The 18,987-nt window shown below is 40.1% G+C and overlaps 1 protein-coding gene across 1 annotated transcript in view; it reads left to right on the top strand.

Moving 5' to 3' along the window:
• The window catches only part of PTBP1 (polypyrimidine tract binding protein 1), a 24,591-nt gene extending 6,299 nt beyond the window's left edge, over positions 1 to 18,292 (top strand). The window contains exons 2-14 of the mRNA XM_009708722.1: positions 5,931 to 6,006; positions 6,991 to 7,163; positions 8,202 to 8,348; positions 9,592 to 9,762; positions 10,549 to 10,659; positions 11,041 to 11,215; positions 11,831 to 11,908; positions 13,225 to 13,373; positions 16,093 to 16,126; positions 16,622 to 16,714; positions 17,096 to 17,312; positions 17,565 to 17,642; positions 18,047 to 18,292. Coding sequence (XP_009707024.1) covers positions 5,982 to 6,006; positions 6,991 to 7,163; positions 8,202 to 8,348; positions 9,592 to 9,762; positions 10,549 to 10,659; positions 11,041 to 11,215; positions 11,831 to 11,908; positions 13,225 to 13,373; positions 16,093 to 16,126; positions 16,622 to 16,714; positions 17,096 to 17,312; positions 17,565 to 17,642; positions 18,047 to 18,179 — 1,584 coding nt within the window. The 5' untranslated portion in view covers positions 5,931 to 5,981 and the 3' untranslated portion in view covers positions 18,180 to 18,292. The remainder of the gene's footprint in view (positions 1 to 5,930; positions 6,007 to 6,990; positions 7,164 to 8,201; positions 8,349 to 9,591; positions 9,763 to 10,548; positions 10,660 to 11,040; positions 11,216 to 11,830; positions 11,909 to 13,224; positions 13,374 to 16,092; positions 16,127 to 16,621; positions 16,715 to 17,095; positions 17,313 to 17,564; positions 17,643 to 18,046) is intronic.
• Positions 18,293 to 18,987: the final 695 nt, after the last annotated feature.

The raw sequence follows: 18,987 nt of genomic DNA, 5'->3' as shown, positions 1-18,987 counted from the left end.
CTGCTTGCAGACGGGTGGGACAGCAGTTACCACACTTCACTTAGCTGCCACCTCGGAGGCGGTGGTGTTTGGGATCTTGAGGTTATTTTGTGTTGATCTTCACTTTCCAACTTTACTAGGGCTGAAGGAGGATGTAGTTGTATTGTGTACTCTTCAGAGACGTTTTCACAAAAAAGTTGGCTCACGCTTTGTTTGTGACCCAAATTGGAATGCTTTTCACACTGCTTTATCTTTAAATGACTAGAATGTTGGAGGCAAGAGGGGGGAAAGAGGGGCACATGGGAGTAACGTAAAGGAGCCTTGCTAGAAGTGAGTATTCTGTGGAAGACGAAAAAAACTGGCATCCTTCTTCCTAGTAGTTTAAATTTAGTTCCATTCCTAGCTCTTGAATCTCTCAGCAAAAAATGTTGGAATGTAACATGAGTGTGAATGATGATGTCATCAGACTGGATTTCTCTTACTAGTTCTTTGCGAAGTGATTTGAGCTGTGAACTGCAGTGTCGGAGCACATTCTTCCGTTCCTCTGGGACTGACCTCATACAGAGCCCTTGAAGCATACTTCAGAGGCGTCCATTCTTTCTGTGCTCAAAGACATTTTTTTTCTTCTTTCATCAGAGCAAAGAGTTTGTGTGAGCTTCTTGATGATTTGTGTGTCATTATGTGTGTTAAATATTATGGTGGTCTTTTACTGGGTCCAAAATATTTTTTACAATCGTAGAGAAAGTGAAGTAGAAGGATGGTGCTTTCATGCTCAGACCAGGCAGAGTTACATGACTTCTGACAGCGTTGGTTTTATCTGAACTTAAGAAAAGCAGACCGAGGACTTCTAACAGTACAGATTTTTCTTGGCTTCTTTTCAGAGGGGGATTTTCCAGGTGCGGCTGTGTGACCTGCTTTGCTTTTTATAAGTGCATGTTAGCCGATGGCCTGCCTGCCTCCTAAATCTATCTTTTCCCTCACAAGAAGGAGGGATACTGTATCCTTAGTCTGTTTAAAAATTGTCAGAAGGGTGTAAGGTGCTGCATATCCAAAGGCAGAGAATACTGCTGTTACGTAGGATTTCCTCAGGGAGCCAGGGAAAGAAACGGTGTTTCATAGATTGGCTTGGTTAGCCTTTAGCTTGTGGGCCCTTCTAGTCATTGTCCTCTTCCATCCCATATATCCTGTCTTTTTGCCTTTGCTTGAATTTTGCTTTCTACCTGTGACTTGTTGCTTTTTGAAAGTTGATTAATATCACCTGTTTGTCTTGAAATTAATATTTTTATGGTTGTTTATTTTGTATTTCTTGCCTTTTGCACAGGCAGAGTGCAGTTGATTTATTGTAATCCATTTTAAATAAGTGGCTGGATCTTAAGTGGATAAAGGATTATATAGGGCAGCTGAGAATTTCTGTGGTACTACTAGGTGTGCTAGTAGAAGCTGAGACAATTTCTGGCTTTATTCCAAGCTATGGTAAAGTTCAGGTAAAATGCTAGTGACAAGATAATTTGTAGTTTTCGTAAGAATTAGCAGTTGCTTTTTAGGCTGTGAAAGCCTGGACAAATTAAATGCTTAGAACTTATTTTTAAAACTTTAAAGCAAAGGCTTAGTTTGGGGGGGTGGTCAGAAATATAAATTGAAAAAATATGAAATGTTAGAATTGTACCTTGCGGCGGGCTGCCTTTCTCTAATTCAGAAAAGGGAACTAAGGAAGTATTGATAGCAAGGCTACACAGAACATGGGTTTTTTATTAAATTAATGCAGCTTGAGCAATAGACCTTTTGTAGCCATGAGTGTTGCAGACAAAAGGAGGCTGCTGTCATAGAAACGCTCCCAGGCAGCATTTTACCTGGTAGTATGTGTGCTGACTGGTGATTTTGGTGGTAGAAACAGCCTTACCCTGGTCTAGGTGAGATCTGGCAATGTAGCTTCAGAAGTGGTATTTGTTTCCTATAAACAGGAAGAGGAGATTTGTTAGTTCAAATGAAGAATTTTATGTAGAGCAGTGTTACTGTTAGCACACTGTTGCTTCTGTTAATCTTGCCATAAAAATACCAGCTGCAAAAGAATTAGCTAAACAGAAATGTCAACATAAATTAATGCCTCTTGTGAGCAGGGATGTGAACTTCAGAATCTGAAGAACGGTGTCTTGCACTGAAGCACTGTAGAGCTGGGCCTCCCCATGGAGGTCAGAGAATAAAAAAGGGTAGAGGAGCAGTGTGGGTTGACACTGGTGAGTGGCTGAGCGCCCTGTTCGAGCAAACAGCCTGAGCACAGCTGTTTGCTGGGTTTGCATAATTTTAAACTTAAAGTTTTATCTGTAAATACAAATAAATACAATTGGCTTTTCCAATATAATTCAAAATACCCAATGGATACATTGTGTGTGAGAAACTCTTCTAAACCTTTTAGAACAGCCAGACTTGCGTTGGTTCCTCTGGCTCTACTGAATTGGAATCCTTGCTATGGAGCATTTGAATTTATAACATAGTGCTAAAGCTTGTTCAGAGCTTCTAACACGTACAGAAAGAGAAGACGTTAGAGTCTGGAAAGAGATTATGGCAATCACTGTGAGTATAAAGACAGACAACTGATTTGCTGAAGTTCCTGTTACTGAGTGCAAATTAATAGAGCACTTGTTTTCAGTTTGCCTCAGGTTAGGTCATTCTAAAAAGCAACTGAGATTTCTTGTGGTTATCTGAGATCAGCTGGAACAGTAATGGACGAAGAGCAGATGCTGATGAAAAGTCATAGTCGATGCAGCTTCCCTCTGTTGGAGGAAGCTTGCCAACACTGGTCTGTACCTGTGTGAGGACGGTAGCACCTCAAGTCCTTGGTGTGTTGGGTATGCTCCTCATGGGTTTACGCTTTAAAAGCCATTCGTTTAAAGGGAGTCTGTGTGGAGTAATTTTGGTATAACTGTACAGTACTGTGTATGTACTGTCTGTAAACTCCCTTGTGTAGAGAAAAGACCTTGGAATAATTGTAGTTTTCCCACTGCTGCAGTCTTTCCTCTTCGTTTGCATGTACTTCCAGCTGGGAAGCTTACAAATTGACTGCTGCTGCTTTTGATGTTGAACAATCATCCTCCTCTGCCTCCTGGCTCTGGTCGCAGTGGGCAGTGTAGATAGTCTCCAAGATAAGAGGGGAGTGGATTTGAAATGGCTCTTTCATTAAAGAAGCATTGACATGTGGAAACCAGCAGCAATGAGCATTCCTTGTGAAAGTGCCCTGCAAGTAAATTTTCAAATATGTGAGAAAATGTTTATTTTAAACAAGCCATTAGGAAAGCTAAATTCAGGGAATTTAAATTCTTTCCATAATAGCATAAATGTTTGTTTTTCCAGTTTGTAGTTTCCTAGTGTTGCCTCCAAGAGAGCCACATACATGGCTAGTTCTCTCGGCATTTCCATGGAGGATTGCGAGGGCTGCCTGAGCATGCTTGCACAGATGCATTGATTCATACTGGGAGTGCTGGAGTTCTGTATGTTCAGAAATGTACAAGTTAAGAACACTTTTTTTTAAAGTTCAAGGCCCGTTAGGGCCTGATGTGAGGAGTTTCATGAGGCCAATAAACACTTGCCTGTGTGGGTCAGGCTTTTGTTTGCTGGTGGGTGGTTCTTGTAAACAGCTGCCTGTTGCATCCCAAGGCCCAGAAAGTAGAGCTATACCTGGAGGGTTTGCAGCAGTTCAGGCACAAGAACGATTTTACAGTAAACTGGTGGATTTTTTTTTAGCCTTGGAATTACGCATTAATTTGAGTCATCCAAAGGATGGGATCACAGTCTAATAGCCTCCCAGACTAGCTTCCTTCTTGCTGTACTCAGGAATCCAAGTGCTAATTAGAACAGCTGTTAAAAGGCCTATTCCTAATTACTGCACTGTGTTAGAAGGAGGAGACGTTGGTGAGTGTCTTCTGTGGAACCTGGTCAGTGCTTGCAGGTGACCAGCAGCAGCCCATGAACCCCTCTTTTGGAACCTGGCCTAATTTCTCATATTCAGAACATCAAAGCCCTTGAGCCTGTCTTTGAAGAGCTAACAGTGAGTAGTCGAACAAGAAATTCAAGATTTGAGGGGGAAAGAAAAAAACCAAAACCTGTGTCTGTAATTCGGTGTTCTGGGGCTCTTGTGTGACCTACTTTTCTAGCCTGTTTGCTGGGGAAATGAGCAGGGAGCTTTTGTTGTCCTGTAGATACTGTTCCTGCAGGTGCCACCAGATACAGGGCATGGCGGAAGGTAGAGTTACTGGTGGCCAGTGTGAAGCAGGGTGTGTTTCCATCGAGATGGGTGGGAGTTAGCCGAGGCAGGGATGAGCTCTGTTCTTTTTTTTTTGGTTGATGAAAGCCTTTTAGTGTGGCATTTCTGTGTAAGAGTAATGTAGAAAATGATGACAAAGTGCTTTTATATGTTAGACATATTATCATGTTTGCTTGCAGTTTACAACGGGATTTGAGGTCTTCTATGTAACTTACTTGAAATTAAGCCTTACTGATTTTAAGCTGTATTATATAAGTATAGATTGTGCTAAGAAGTAATTTGTAGTCTTGTTTGCTTTTGTCTTGGTAGTGTTTTTTTTCATACCTCCTACTTGGGTTATACTGGTCTTGGTCAGTGGAGGTAATTTGTGCGACTTTACAGGGAGTGCTGTGATGAATTGAAACACATACATTGTGTACAGTAATCTGCTCCATGGATCTGTTTAGCTTTATTTGCAGGGAATGGAGGACATGTGCCAGGCTCCTGCAATTCAGTAACTTTTTGTACGAGTAGATGGAATTACACCTACAGCTACTAAAAAGCTTAGAATAAATGCATTCCTATAATTCTGCGATACCCATTTGTTTAGGTAGTGTAATTCTAGCAGGAACAGTTTGTTTTAGAGTTTTTTTTGTCAAATTTTTTTCGTCTGTAGTTGCAATGCAGAATGCTGCAGTAAGAAGAATCAAAGAGGATGTTGAGATATGCTGTGCTAATCATGCCTTTTTGTTTTGCAAGCAGCCATGTTAACTTTAACATAGAACAACTCCTAGCATGAAAGACAATAGAGAATGGGATTACAAAGATTTTGTACCTGTGGTACTCGGGTTTCTCTTCTTCAGAATGCTAAGTCTGACTTAAATGTGCTTGCTGAGACTTTATGGTACTGTTGTTCCAGAAGCTCTTGCTGCTGTTCTGGGGATCGTGGCTAGAAGAGAAACCAGTGATCAGACTGTTTTGTACTAGACTCCAAATCATTATATGTGGGCTTATTTCTACTGTAAAACTTAAAGTAGCTTTTTGCTAGTAACTTTACTTTGCTGATCTGCCTTTTTTGGGGTAGGGAGGGGAAGGGATCCATTTATTTCAAGTCTCAGTGTCTCAAAGTTGCATCTTATGCTTGTAACTGGAAAATACACATCTTTGGTTCATAATGACCAAGCCATACATTAACAGTTTTGGCCAGCTTCTGATAACTTGTCTTTTGCTTAAGACTTCTTTGCTCCTGATAAGCCACAGTAAAATAATCTCTTGTCATCTTGAATGCCAGGAAGCCTACCTGTCTTGCTGTTCCTGATCAACTACAGTATTGTTCTAGCTTAACCTAAAGGAATGAAAATCTTGTCTGAGAGGAGTAGTCAGAAATCTGTTTTGTTAGATCCAATAGGAGAATGTGAATATCAGTGCACAATGCTGCATTTGGTGGCTTCAGACAGTTCAGCAATGCTTCAACTCCTAAGATTCTTAATGCTTAGCTGAAAAGAGATGTTGGATAGTGCTACTCAATTACTAAATTGGATCTTACTTATATTTAATTTATGGAGGTGAGGTTCACTGCCCACTGTCAGTATATTTTCACTTACGCTTCTGTTCAACTTCCCTACAGCTTAATCTCAATTGTTCTGCTTTAGGAGTACCTGAATAGAATTTAGTAAAAATGCTGTCAGTTTACCTTTCGTCTTTTCTTTTCCAGCGGGGATCTGACGAGCTTTTCTCTACTTGTGTTACTAACGGACCCTTTATCATGAACAGCAACTCTTCTTCTGCAGGTAATACTGCCTATAAAAAAGAATAGCAGTTTATAAGTATTGGAAATACTATGAGGAGGTCTGTTTTTTCCCACTTAATTTTAAAATATCTTCATTTTTAGTGCTTGCTAGGCCTTTTGTAGGACAGTGATGAATAGTAATAAACTTCTACCTTATACCCTTAGAAGGTTGGTAGACTGAACAAAACTGTTGCAGGACAGTTGCTAAAATGATTTTATAGAATTAGAACATGCAAGTTTTGCTGTAAACTGTTACACTTAAAGCACAATTGAATTTCACGTAGGGTTATTTTGGCTGTATGGAGTAGCTTGCAGCTATTTGGGAGTCATACACCATCTAGAGGTTAGTAATCCCACCCAAAACAGTATCCTTGGGTGCTCAGTCCAGAATTTTGCCCTCTGTGCTTGTGAGTGCCTTGAATTGTCTTACTTTGAGCTACTGTCGCTGCTGTTGTCTTTTGAGACTCTTCATGTTCTGCCTGTGACCTCCCTGCCAGACTGTGTCAGCTCATGTCTTTGGTGTTGTGCTGCTGACAGTCTTTGCCATACGTATAATCCAACTGATCTAGAGTTACGTTTTGATTCATATTTGTTTCAATATCACTTGGTTTAAGATGTCCCCTTCAAACTACTTCATTGCCAAGACTACCAGTCAAAGTGAAAAGGAGTAAAGCAGCAATCTAGAATTAGTGGCTCAGACCTACACAAAATAGAAATGTGGGTGGGTGTGTACTGTAAACAAGCTGTAAAATGGCCACTGGAGAGTTGATTCCATTGCAGTGGCATTCAGCTGTGTCCCTCACGTGTAATTTGAAAGAAAAAAAGTGAAGCTATGTGTCTCCAGACTCTAGTTAAATTAAACTGTGGAATTTCTCTGTAAGAGAGAGTAATAACTGGATGGGGAGCACAAACTGTATGTCAGAAGTAAGTGTGTGCATATTCTTTCCAACCCACTCTAATAAGCAGTAACTCTTGCTTTTTACAGCTAATGGAAACGACAGCAAAAAATTCAAAGGCGATAGTAGAAGTGCTGGGGTCCCATCCCGAGTAATCCACGTCCGTAAACTCCCCAGTGACGTCACGGAGGCAGAGGTCATTTCTTTGGGCTTACCTTTTGGCAAGGTCACCAATCTTCTCATGTTGAAAGGAAAAAATCAGGTATCTCCATAATTGAAAGCAGGGATTATGTCAAAGGCTTGATGAGTTTGTCATCAGTAAACCAGATCCAAGTTGTTTAAACAACTGTCATGTATTAGGAGTCAATAACTTCTGTGTACTATTATTTTACTTTTCCCTGATTATCCCATGAGCTGTAGAAAATACTATTTTCAGGCTGTATGAGGAGCTAAGTCCATAATTACAGGTTGTCACTTATAATTAGCATTATGCCTGGTTCCTAAATTACAGACCAGGTAAATTATTTGGACGGCAGTGACATGAGTTGGCCTTCTTCACTCAAGCCGGCTTGACAGTTGAGTAACCACTAGTGTATCTTTGCCTTTTAAGGACACCTTTACAGATACAATAAATTAGCTGGGTAAAGCTAAAAGACTCTTGGGTAATGCAGAAGGTGTGCACTAATTTGGTAACTAAAATTGTTGTACAAATTAAGGAGTAAAAAAGCAAGCCAACTTTAATCATTGCTTAAAATACTATGCCTTTAATCTTAATTATGAAGATGCCTCTAATATATTGCGTGGTGTGATTATATGCAAGTACTTAATGTAGTGACTTGCTACAATCCCTTATGTTTTGACTTTGAAGTAGAGGAGACCATAAAGGTACGGAACAGTGAGTAGGCTCACTGCTCTGTCGAAGTATGGGAAGCTGCTTAGTGTTACAGGTGTTAAGAATCCGGATTATTGCTGTGTTTTTGTGTTACTGCAGACACTTCTGTTGTTGCCAGTTTCCTAAATATATGTAGCATGACAGTCTTGGGATGAGACTGAAACATTACATAAATCAGTCTGGACAGTGGAGATCCTCATTTGTTCTACGTACAGTTGGTTCTTAAACAATTCTGTGTACAAAAACTTGCATGTGAATGCAGTTGTGAAAATCAAATACATTTGCAATGCAACTGCAAGTTCCTCCTAAAGTTATCAATTGCATAATGCTGTTGTCAAGTGTTAATGCTGTCTCCCTTGTGTGAGCCGCTTTGATAATATGTCAGTGTTGGATTTGACTTCTGTGCAGGCTTTCATAGAAATGAATACGGAGGAGACAGCCAACACCATGGTAAACTACTACACCACAGTCACTCCGGTCCTTCGAAGCCAGCCCATCTATATTCAGTTCTCCAACCACAAGGAGCTTAAGACGGACAACACTCCAAACCAAGCAGTTAGTTTTTATTCTTTATGTTGTCGTACTGGTGGGAGGGACAGACAGTTCTCAGCTACTGTTTTGGTTTGTGCTGCTGGTGTAGGCCTGGGAGGGTTTTGAGACTTGGTTTAACTGTCAGTGGTAAATGGAGCATACTAGCTTCTAGCTTATGGAATAAGGTCTCCTACAATAGTTTTTATCCAAAGTCTCAACAGACTGTTAAATGAGCTGCTAAAGCTGCCTTAATATCAGGGGAAGAAAATGCATAGTGAATATGAGACCGTGATAAGTTTTAGCGTTCTTTGCATAGATATTCAGTTACTATGTCCATCTAAAGACTTGGTTAATGTCTAGTGCTTAGGATGGTTTTTGTAATATTTGAAATATTTATATAAAATTAAGATCTGATGGGGCAAAACTTATATCTGCAGTAGAGTACAATCTGTTGCTGGTAAGTGCTAGCTTTGAGGCAGTCAGCACTTGAATGCAGCAGTTCTTAGGGCTTTGTCTGGGCTATCTAGAGTTTCTGTGCAAGATATGCTCTGCATAGGGTTAAAGTTTGCTTTTTCAGCTCGGCTGTTCTTGGCAATCTTTCAGGACAGGAACACTGGAAAGAAGTTCAAGTTACTTGTGGCTCCTTATCAGGGGTGACTGCCGAGTACATCCAGTTTGCCGCCTCTCACTTTTCAGGCTGACTTTCATCAGGAGCAGAGCATCTAATACTGTGCAGATGAAATGCTACTATGCGATGCATCTAAGAAAGCCAGAATCTGATGCACAACAATGAGCACATCATAATGTTAGATGGGTGAGGGGGATTCTACAGGAACACTCCAAGTCAGTTTTCAGTCCTGGATCCCTACAGATGATGTGCATTAATCTTTCAGTCTCGTCAGCTTCTGTAGAATTCTGGAGATGGTGTCTCAACCTAGAAGCAGCTAGTTTTTCCTTTTTTCTAAACAATGGAATCATTTTGCTGCATCAGTAGATGCTGAGCAAGGTTCTAGCAGTGTCATAAGTACTTCATATTTTATTTAGTTTGTATTTTTACATTGCTCTTACTGATTGGGGTGGTCTGTATGGTCCATGTTTAAAATGTGCTGAAGTCATTGCATCCCTAGCCTTAGGAACAGTAAATTGCATTCTATTGTTCTGCTAACTGTTGAGTTCTGCCAGTAGTTTGCAGATAGGAAGCTCAAGAAAAGCTGAAGGTGTGTTTGCAAGCAGAAGTGTTGGTCTAACAGAATGTTTGGTTCTGCAGCGTGCCCAAGCAGCTCTGCAAGCAGTGAATTCTGTTCAGTCTGGAAACCTAGCGCTGTCAGCCTCTGCTGCAGCAGTGGATGCAGGAATGGCGATGGCTGGCCAGAGCCCTGTCCTGAGGATCATTGTTGAGAATCTCTTCTATCCTGTCACTCTAGATGTTCTGCATCAGGTAAAACATGTTGTCACAACTTCTTGAAGATGGTCCTGAAGCAAGGGGTAGCAACAAATAGTGAATTGTTGTATTTGCAATGTCTGTGTTCTAATGGCATGTGTTTCTTAGCTGTATAATTCAAGTTCTGAACATAGTCGTCAGATGTCTGCTTTTTGGAGACCCTGACACCTACATGAGATTCTTCTATTTTTTGGTCCCAATTTGGCCAGACTTCTAATTTCCAGAGATTTGATTGCTGCTCCATTTTAATTGGATTACAGTCTGGTACAGTGCAAGGGATAAATATTTATGTCTTCAAGATAGCTCTCCAAGTTCTGTTTAGGGTTTGACAGAAGTAGCTGCTACGCTTCCTGCCGAGGGTAGGGGGAAACAAATGCAGTGTCCAGGAGTCATTTAGGAAGTAGCCTATTTTGCTGTCTGCTGTGGTTTTTTAACTTAATCTTCATGTTTAAAATGCAAGCTTGACTGCATTTAAGAATCCCTGAAGTTCTTGGAAAAGTTCTAGTTTGTGAAGGTGTATGTGAATCTTCCTGTGTAAAAATTAATAACAGACAAAAACTTTATAAAGGGGGTAGTTCAGTCACCCTGATGTTTTTCTAGTCTGATGCTGTGATGCAAGTTAAACAACACACACAGTGTAGTTTAAAACATTAAATTTGGAAGTTAGAAAGCTAACAAGGTGAAAGGATAACTTCTGTTGTTATTGCTTCTTATAATGGAGATGAAGATGACATTAACGTACTTGGAAATTAGATAACAAGATATGCAAATATTATCTTGCAGATTTTTTCCAAATTTGGTACAGTCTTGAAAATAATTACATTCACGAAGAACAACCAATTTCAGGCCCTGTTACAATATGCTGACCCAGTCAGTGCTCAGCATGCCAAACTGGTGAGTAGTATGCTTGCAGTGCTAAACACCTGACTTATTTGAACTTTTAGGCTTGCTTTTATTAATTTAGGATCAATGTCAGAAAGTAGCATTTTGGAGTATTTGGTGGTCATGTTAGGTTTATGTGAGTATTGCTCGAATGGCAGATCACAAGTGTGGGTGGGAGGGAATTGCCCGACCAAGAGCAGGACAGCTAACCTGGGTGAACACTGAAGGGGGTAAAATGAAGCAGTGCTTTCTCCACACAAAGCAAGATAGCTGCTCCATCTGAAGATACACACTGGTACCTGGGATGGTGTAACACCTTCTCTTTTCAGAGATTTATTGCTATGGTCTTAGTATAAATGCATCTTGGATGAAGAATGATTTGTTTCCTTGCAGTCTTTAGATGGACAGAATATCTACAATGCCTGTTGTACGCTGCGCATAGATTTCTCAAAGCTCACGAGTCTCAATGTAAAATACAATAATGATAAGAGCAGAGACTATACACGACCAGACCTACCTTCTGGGGATAACCAACCCTCTCTTGATCAGACCATGGCAGCTGCTTTTGGTGAGAATTCTTGAAGGGGGAGCAGGACAAGTATAACTGATATGTCTGTCAGTTGGGAGGGGAGGGGGACATGATCCTAGCATATTTGATCATACAAAATTTTGGAATACAGTGTGACTAATGAGGAAAACGTGGGAACCACTGAATCAGTCTAGTGCAAAATGCTAGTAGGAACATATGGATGTGGGTGCCTGCTGCTGCTTTGAAAGCTCTTCTCCATTTGGGTGAGGACTGTTTAAGGTTTTCTGTCTGTCTGGGCTTCTAGTGCCATCTGCTGTTTTGCCTATGGGATGGAGTTGGTGATAATTTGGGGTAGTGTAACGTATACTTTGAAAACTATATTGTGGTTAAACAGTTATAGGAGCCACTAGCTTGTATTCTGGTCAACAGCTATATTGTAACCGCTGTTTCAGAACAGTAGAGTTGGGAGGAAGAATGGTACTTACAATTTCTTGAAGTTCAGTGTTAACATTAGAGGCATTTTTAAATTACTGTTCATGTTTTAGGGTTTAGCTTTCAACTAAATGCTTATGTTGAAGGACAGATCAAGACATTCCAGCTAAGTCTAGAGTTTTGCTATTGGGTGTCTCTGTATAATGTGTGTATCTTTCCCAGGTGCCCCAGGAATAATCTCGGCTTCTCCATATGCAGGAGCTGGCTTTCCTCCTGCCTTTGCAATTCCTCAGGCTGCAGGTACTGTATTTCGTAAGTTGAAATTTTATATAGGTTTTCTGTTGGTGAAGCATCTTGATGTTTTAAAGCTAAGTAGTGATACTTGTTGGGTTTAGTCCTGTATATTCTGAATACTGGCACTTGGGCGTAGAAGAGGGTGGTGTTTCAGTACATAACCTGAACTAGGAATGCGAGTGTGCAGCTATAGCACCTCTGGCTAGGCGATATCGCAGTGACAAGAAAGAAAATATGAGCAGCGGGATGGGAGAGACAGTAAAGGCAGTATTTAAAATAACTGGGGGACATGGGGAGGAAATCAAATTTTTTTGTATTTTGAATTTCCTTGTGTGGTTGCAGAGGTTGTGAACTCACTTTGACAGCTGTAAATGTGGTCAAAAGCAAGGAATCTTTTTCCTAGATCTTCAGTAAAGCTAGTATTTAAACATGAACCTAATTATACACTGTTACGGTTGTACTGTGAAGTTTACAGCTCATATTGCAGGCAACAAATTATTGCTACTTACAGAAGTAGCCTAGTGCCTGACGTTAAAGGCTTAGGTTTTAGGTGCAAAATATGCTCATTGGAGTGCTAGACTAAACAATTTCTGCTTTGTTTTTCACAGCATACTAAGCTATGTTGACTTTCTTGTAACTTGGTGGCATTTCCTTGCTTATGACAAACAAGCACAGATCGAACTGTTGAACCATTAATGTTTTGTTAATATCCTGTCCTGTTGGGGAAATATACAATGCCACTTTGAGAAGTAATTTAATTGATTACTAGCAGTTGCTTGTTGAATTCTAAAGCCCTTCCCTTTGGAGGGCTAATACATTGAGGTGCCAGCTACCTCAGTCTAGGTGTGAGCAACCTAGAAATGCCTGTAAATAAAACTAATGTTTCTCCATTCAAGAAGAGATTAGCTGATGGTAGCATACCATATCTGATTGTTACATGCATGGTTAAACAACAAAGCATTTTTGGCATGCACTGGTTGGAAAGACCCTTACAAATGCACCATTTGTGATACCTTTCCTGCACCAATGGAGCTGAGGCTTTGTGCTGATTCTGCTTCTTGTGAAACATGCAAAATATTGTAGTCAACAAGCTAGTGCTGAGAGGCAGCTGTTAAGCACCAGGCACTGCAAGAGCAAATACTATGAGAAATTGCATTTCCTGCAGCACCAGAATTGGAGGCTCCTGTTGCTCTTATGGTCACTGTGTTTTGAATGATTACTTGCATGTTACTGAAGGTGTGCTGTTCTCCCTTCTGGTGCAGCAAATACACTAGAGTACGTGCCATTGCTTTCTTTACTGGTTAATATTCTTTAATTTCCAGGCCTGTCAGTTCCAAATGTTCATGGAGCACTAGCTCCTTTGGCTATCCCATCAGCAGCAGCTGCAGCGGCTGCAGCAGGACGGATTGCCATTCCCGGCCTTGCTGGGGCAGGGAACTCTGTTCTGCTGGTTAGCAATCTGATTCCTGAGGTTAGTGGAGTCCTAACTTTACTTTTTTCTCCTTCCTGTTACCTTGTGCTTTCACTTTCTGAACACAGATTGTGCTGAACCTCATTGAAAGTGAAATCCTACTGTATCCTAAAGGAAACGGCAAAACTAGAAAAGCAGATGATGTGTTCTGCCAGCTCTAAAACTCAAAGCAGATCGGTACTCTAGTTGCTGAAGGGAAATGAGAAAGTCCATCTCAAATTAAAATCTTGCTCTTCTTTGGTTCAAAGCCAAGGATGCTGCCTGCCTGCTCTTGTCCCATAAAGACTACAATGCCTGTCCCTTCCTCCCTCTTTTATTTGGAGTCTCTCTGCCATTCCCATGGAATAGTGTCATTGGGTCACAGAATAGTCACGTCCATTCTTTCTTTTCCTTAGCATGTTCTAGGTTTTAATACATTAATTCAGAACTACAGAGAGAGTTCATTCTGACCTTTGCTCTTTCTGTGTAGTGTCTGGACCCCTACCAGCTTGACCTTGTACCTATGCAGTATTTCCTCTGCCGTGTGCTTGCACATTTTTCCATTCCAAGATTCCTGGAAGTTTTTCCTTAGCTAAACCCCTTAACAACTCACAGTTTACATTTTCAATTCTACTTAACTTAGTGGAAATATTTGTGTTTCTTTAAAATAAAAAAAAAGAGCAAGTAATATTTGAACAAAAATCTTCTTTAATGAAGGACAACATGTAAGAGAATTTGATACGGGTATCTTGGATTTTTTCTTCAGTCAGCTTTTGGCTCTTTGTTGGATTGAAAGTGTAGAATCCTCTAGTGTGTGCAGTAGAGTATGTGGAGTCTCCGCTGAAAAACGCTTTAACTGGTGGAAGTGTGCACACAAGTTAATACTACTTTGCAAAACTATAAAACTTATCAGTGATGTCAAGAGTAACCACAAAACCTCTTTTGCATCAAAAGGGAAGCCTGGATGTGATGAATGATCAAAATGTTTAACTCTTGATGAAATGAACCAATTGAATCAGTATTTCAGACTACTCTTTTTATCTGTCATTACTATTTTCCCCAGGGCATGAAATAATAGCAGGGACTGCGATACCGCTTTGGTCTTGGATGAGTTGCTCTTTCTACCTAGGAACTCCTGTGCTGTTCCAGGAGCTGTCATCTCTGGCTTGTTCCCACGACTTGCTGTTCAAACACAAGTCTTAAATACCAAGAGCTGGTGTCATTATTCTTGACCAGTGTGATACTATCAAGTGTTTGTTTCTTGGGATGATTTTGCATTATCTGGATGGCGGAGACAGGACAAAGGACTGTGCGGTACCTCTGTTTAATTTGCACGTGTTCACAGCTCTGAGCCGTGTCTGAATGGTGTGCACAGTTCTCCGTTAAGTAGGAGCAAGCAGTTATTTCATGCCTTGTGTTTTTTTTATGAGCTCTTCACTATCCATCCAGCTTATCTTTGGGCTAGAGAGACTTTGATACTTGTACTGAAGCTGTGAACTAACAGACCTGAAACTTTTTCCATTGCCTGTATAATCAGTGTTGTAGAAACTCTACCTGTACCACAACCAGTTAGTTAAGAGACAGTATTTCTCTGGAGTGACTACCCTCCGATAATGTGTAAGGTTTTTTCAGAATTGGACTAATAGAAGCTGAAATTACTCCACTTTTCCTTTCCATGATGAGTGGTAAAAGTCTGCGTGTCTCGGCTTGCATTGACTTTTACTTTGAATGCAGACTCTTGTCTGCATGCAAAGTTAGTGGTGTCACTGGGGGCAGAGAGGCTTTTCCTGCCTTTCTGGCTCAGTAACAGCAGTTTTGGGTTTCTGCGTCGTGAGGTCAAGCCACGGAGATGGAAGGGAATAGACCTCTGTTGCAAATGACATATCGAGTTCCTTTATAGCAAGCACTTCTGGCAGACCTTTGAGGTTTTTTGTAGTGATACAGCTGCTTATCCAAGTAATCTTTTGCTTTAAAGGCAGTGATTGGTATCTAAAGTGGACTTTCCTGTTTATTACAGCTAAGTATTGCAATATGGATTACTTCTGTAGTCACTGGTCCTAGAGCAGCAAATACAACTGTGGCTTTGACTTGATTCATGAAGTCATTTCTTTCAAGAAATTCTTGTAACTGGAGAAAATATTTTTAGTCAAATTTTAGGGAATACCATTGCAATTTAATTCAACGTTAAAGCCTGTAGAAGTCACTCTTGTTGTGATACTGTCTCTTGCTTCTTTGTATATCTTAAGTAAAAATGCCTTTTCTTTATCATTGTGTTCCACTAGGTAAAACCTATTAACTGTTTCTGTAAACAAGTTATTGTATGTAGAATTCTATAAATCTGACTGATGGAACACTACATATTTCCTTATGTATTTACTGACCTGTGTTTTTTGCTACTTTTTTCTTTTCTCCCCATCCCTGAATTTTTTTTCTTCCCCTGATCCGGAATTTCTTTGCCAACTGACTGCACGGTACTTCTGCTTCCTGTTGTTGCTTGAAACAAAAAAAAATATAAAAACATTCCCCTTCCAAAAAAAAAAAAAAACCCTGCTCTTCGGAAACCAACCTGCCCTTCAATATTAACCATCTTGAAAACTTCATCATCCATCAACCAATTTCGCCATTTCCTGCGGGGACTCTGCCCTTCCTCGTTGTGGACGATTTGTGCAACCTCGCTCTCCCCTTCGATTCCTTACCTCTTCCCTGTCCCTCCGCTGCCTTGCTCTGCTGTTCTATAAAGAGAGTTACACCCCAATGCCTCTTTATTCTTTTCGGTATGTTATTATTCACACTTTTTATTACCTTGTTTTTCATTTATTTGAGATTACTTTTTGATACTTCAAAAATGTACAGTTTGCAGTTTGCCATTTTTTGAATGCATAATTTCATTTTTACATTGTTTACTTAGTTTGCTATTTATTTAGTTTGCCTTTATTTTATGTTCAGTTATGCATGGTTTATTGCTTTGCATGTCTTTTATAAGAGTTTTAAATTGTGATAGCATGCTAAATTGTCCAGTCTTCTGGCAGAAAGATTTTTGCTTTTTGCTGAAACCCAGTGTCTTTTCTTTAATGTATTGTTCCATTATTATTCTGCTATATAAGAATTTTCCATAATTAGAGCAGAATAAGTAACCATGGTTGGAATGAGATCAGTTCTGGTTTTGAATGAATGTTTTTGCTGTTGGATTGATTAGCTAATATTAAGTTGAATGAGAATTCATTTTTTTTCCCTACCTAAGACTATTCTTGTTTCCTCACTTTTTGAAGGAGTCTATGGTGATGTGCAGAGGGTGAAGATTTTATTTAATAAGAAAGAGAATGCCCTAGTTCAGATGACTGATGGAAACCAGGCCCAGCTTGGTAAGCAAGCTTAAAAGTATGAAACTGTTACCATTAAGAGACCTAATGGCTAATTAAAGCTTTAATCAGTGCTTTCTTCTCTTCAAAAAAAAAAAGACCCAAAACCTGAATGTGTCCATGCACTTAATTGCTTGCTTGCATTATGTAGTATGGATTTAGGGGCAGTTCTGGAGAAGGTATAGTTTGTTTGTGCGAGATAATCTAGAGTAGAAAATGGAATAAAAAAACTACAATAAAACACAATAACAGTGCCTGTTGTGCAGTTAGTGGAGGATGTGGTATCTGCATCAGGAAGAACTGGAATGAAATTCTAGCTTTGATTTACATGTCTGAACAAAACTGAAATACCGTTGTAGTCAGTGCTGTCTTTAACCGTTGCAGCCATGAGCCATTTAAATGGTCAGAAGCTTCATGGGAAGCCAATCCGTATAACATTGTCCAAGCATCACACAGTACAGCTTCCCCGCGAGGGACAGGAAGACAAAGGTCTGACTAAGGACTATGGAAATTCTCCTCTACATCGTTTCAAGAAACCAGGCTCCAAAAATTTCCAAAACATCTTTCCCCCTTCTGCCACTCTTCATCTGTCCAATATTCCGTAAGTATCCGCATGGAGAGTTCCTATATGGCTGAGTATAAGAATGTTTGCAAATTTAGTGTGAGAGTAAGTAACGGTCAGCTTTTTTCTGCTAGCAGCAGGAAAGCTTGCCCATCTTCCTGTTGTTCTTGTAGCATTTCCAGTCCAAGAAGCTACTGGTAGAGAATTTAGAAAAGGATCTGATGAGAATTGTTTTTTTAGAGATTAATTTGGTCTGTCAACGTGCATTTGACTGGAAAAACTGTTTTTCAGACCTTCGATAACTGAAGAAGACCTTAAGATGTTATTTTCAAGCAATGGTGGGATGGTCAAAGGATTCAAATTCTTCCAGTAAGTGTTTTGTCTCATGTCCTGACCTTACACTGGCTTTTCAGTATGAGAGGGGTAGAAGTACTTAGTTCTGATTGAATTCCAACTTGGGCTGAGTGAAAGGTGAACAGAATCATTACTAATATAGCATTTTAACTCTCTGGAATAAAGAACTCCAGAGTAACCCTGGACTTCGGTGCATGGCGAGTATGAGTTGAAGAAAACTAAGGTAGCTGAGTGAGAAGTTTGGATGTGCATGTTTATCATATATCTGTACTCTTCCATATTAAAAGAAAGTGTATTGCAGTTACCCTGGGTAGTTAATTTTCTGCTGGCTTTGAGTGCTGGATGAGAAAACTCGCATCGGGGTGCAGAAACCCTGCATACAGTGGTACTGAATGTGACTTAAACTTCTCTCTTGTCAGGAAGGACCGTAAAATGGCTCTGATCCAGATGGGCTCTGTGGAAGAAGCCATTCAGTCACTCATTGACCTCCATAATCATGACCTGGGTGAGAATCATCACCTGCGTGTGTCCTTCTCAAAGTCCACCATTTAAAGCTTTGGAAGGTGTGAGACAAAATGGACTTGACTTAAAACCTCTTGGGTTCAGCCTTGATCTTAAAAGGCTGAACACTAGGGTTTCAACTTCCATCATTCCAGAAAAAAAAAGCCACTTTAAAAATGCAGCTGAAGTGACCTTAAAAGACCAGAGATTTTATTTTTTTAAAGAGAAATCAGTTTACCGGTTTTTAAAAAAAAGTTAAATCTAATTCATATTGCTAACCTTGCGGTGATGGGTAACAATCTTGACTGTTCAAATAAAAATCACAAGTTAAAGTTTACACTTTGGAACCTGCTCTGGGAAATTCCCCTCCCTTCCTGCTCCTTCTCCCCCAAAAGGCAGATCCTAACAAGTTTATCAGGTTTCACATTGATGCCTTTTTTATTTTCTTTACCCATCCATGCCTTGAAAGACCTAAAACCACTGTGTAAATTCACTTTAGCGCCTTTGAATCAGGATTTTGCAAAATGCATGGTGTACAGGAGCTCCCAACTCGCCCAGCACAAAAATAAGTTGCATTGATCCTACTTTTAACTGTGCATCTGCTATCCTGTGCCTTATACCTTTTACTGCTTTGGGGAAAACATCTGAACTGCAGGGAGTGGATTGGGAGAGTTGAGGGGAATGAGTGAGCTCTGGCTTACTGGATCAGCTCATTGTAGTGAACAAGTGAAGCTGGCAAAGTGGATAAAGAAAATATTGGGCTTTGACTCTTCAGGCAGTTGTATCCCACTGTCTGTGAAACGTTTCAATCTGCATAGTATCGTGTGTCTTCATGCCACTTTTCAATCTGCTTGTGGTT

The sequence above is a fragment of the Cariama cristata genome, unplaced genomic scaffold (genome assembly GCF_000690535.1).
Source record: "Cariama cristata isolate BGI_N322 unplaced genomic scaffold, ASM69053v1 scaffold42210, whole genome shotgun sequence".
Lineage (NCBI taxonomy): Eukaryota > Metazoa > Chordata > Aves > Cariamiformes > Cariamidae > Cariama > Cariama cristata.
Note: the sequence above shows the minus strand (reverse complement) of the source record. Positions and strands in the feature narration are given on the sequence as shown.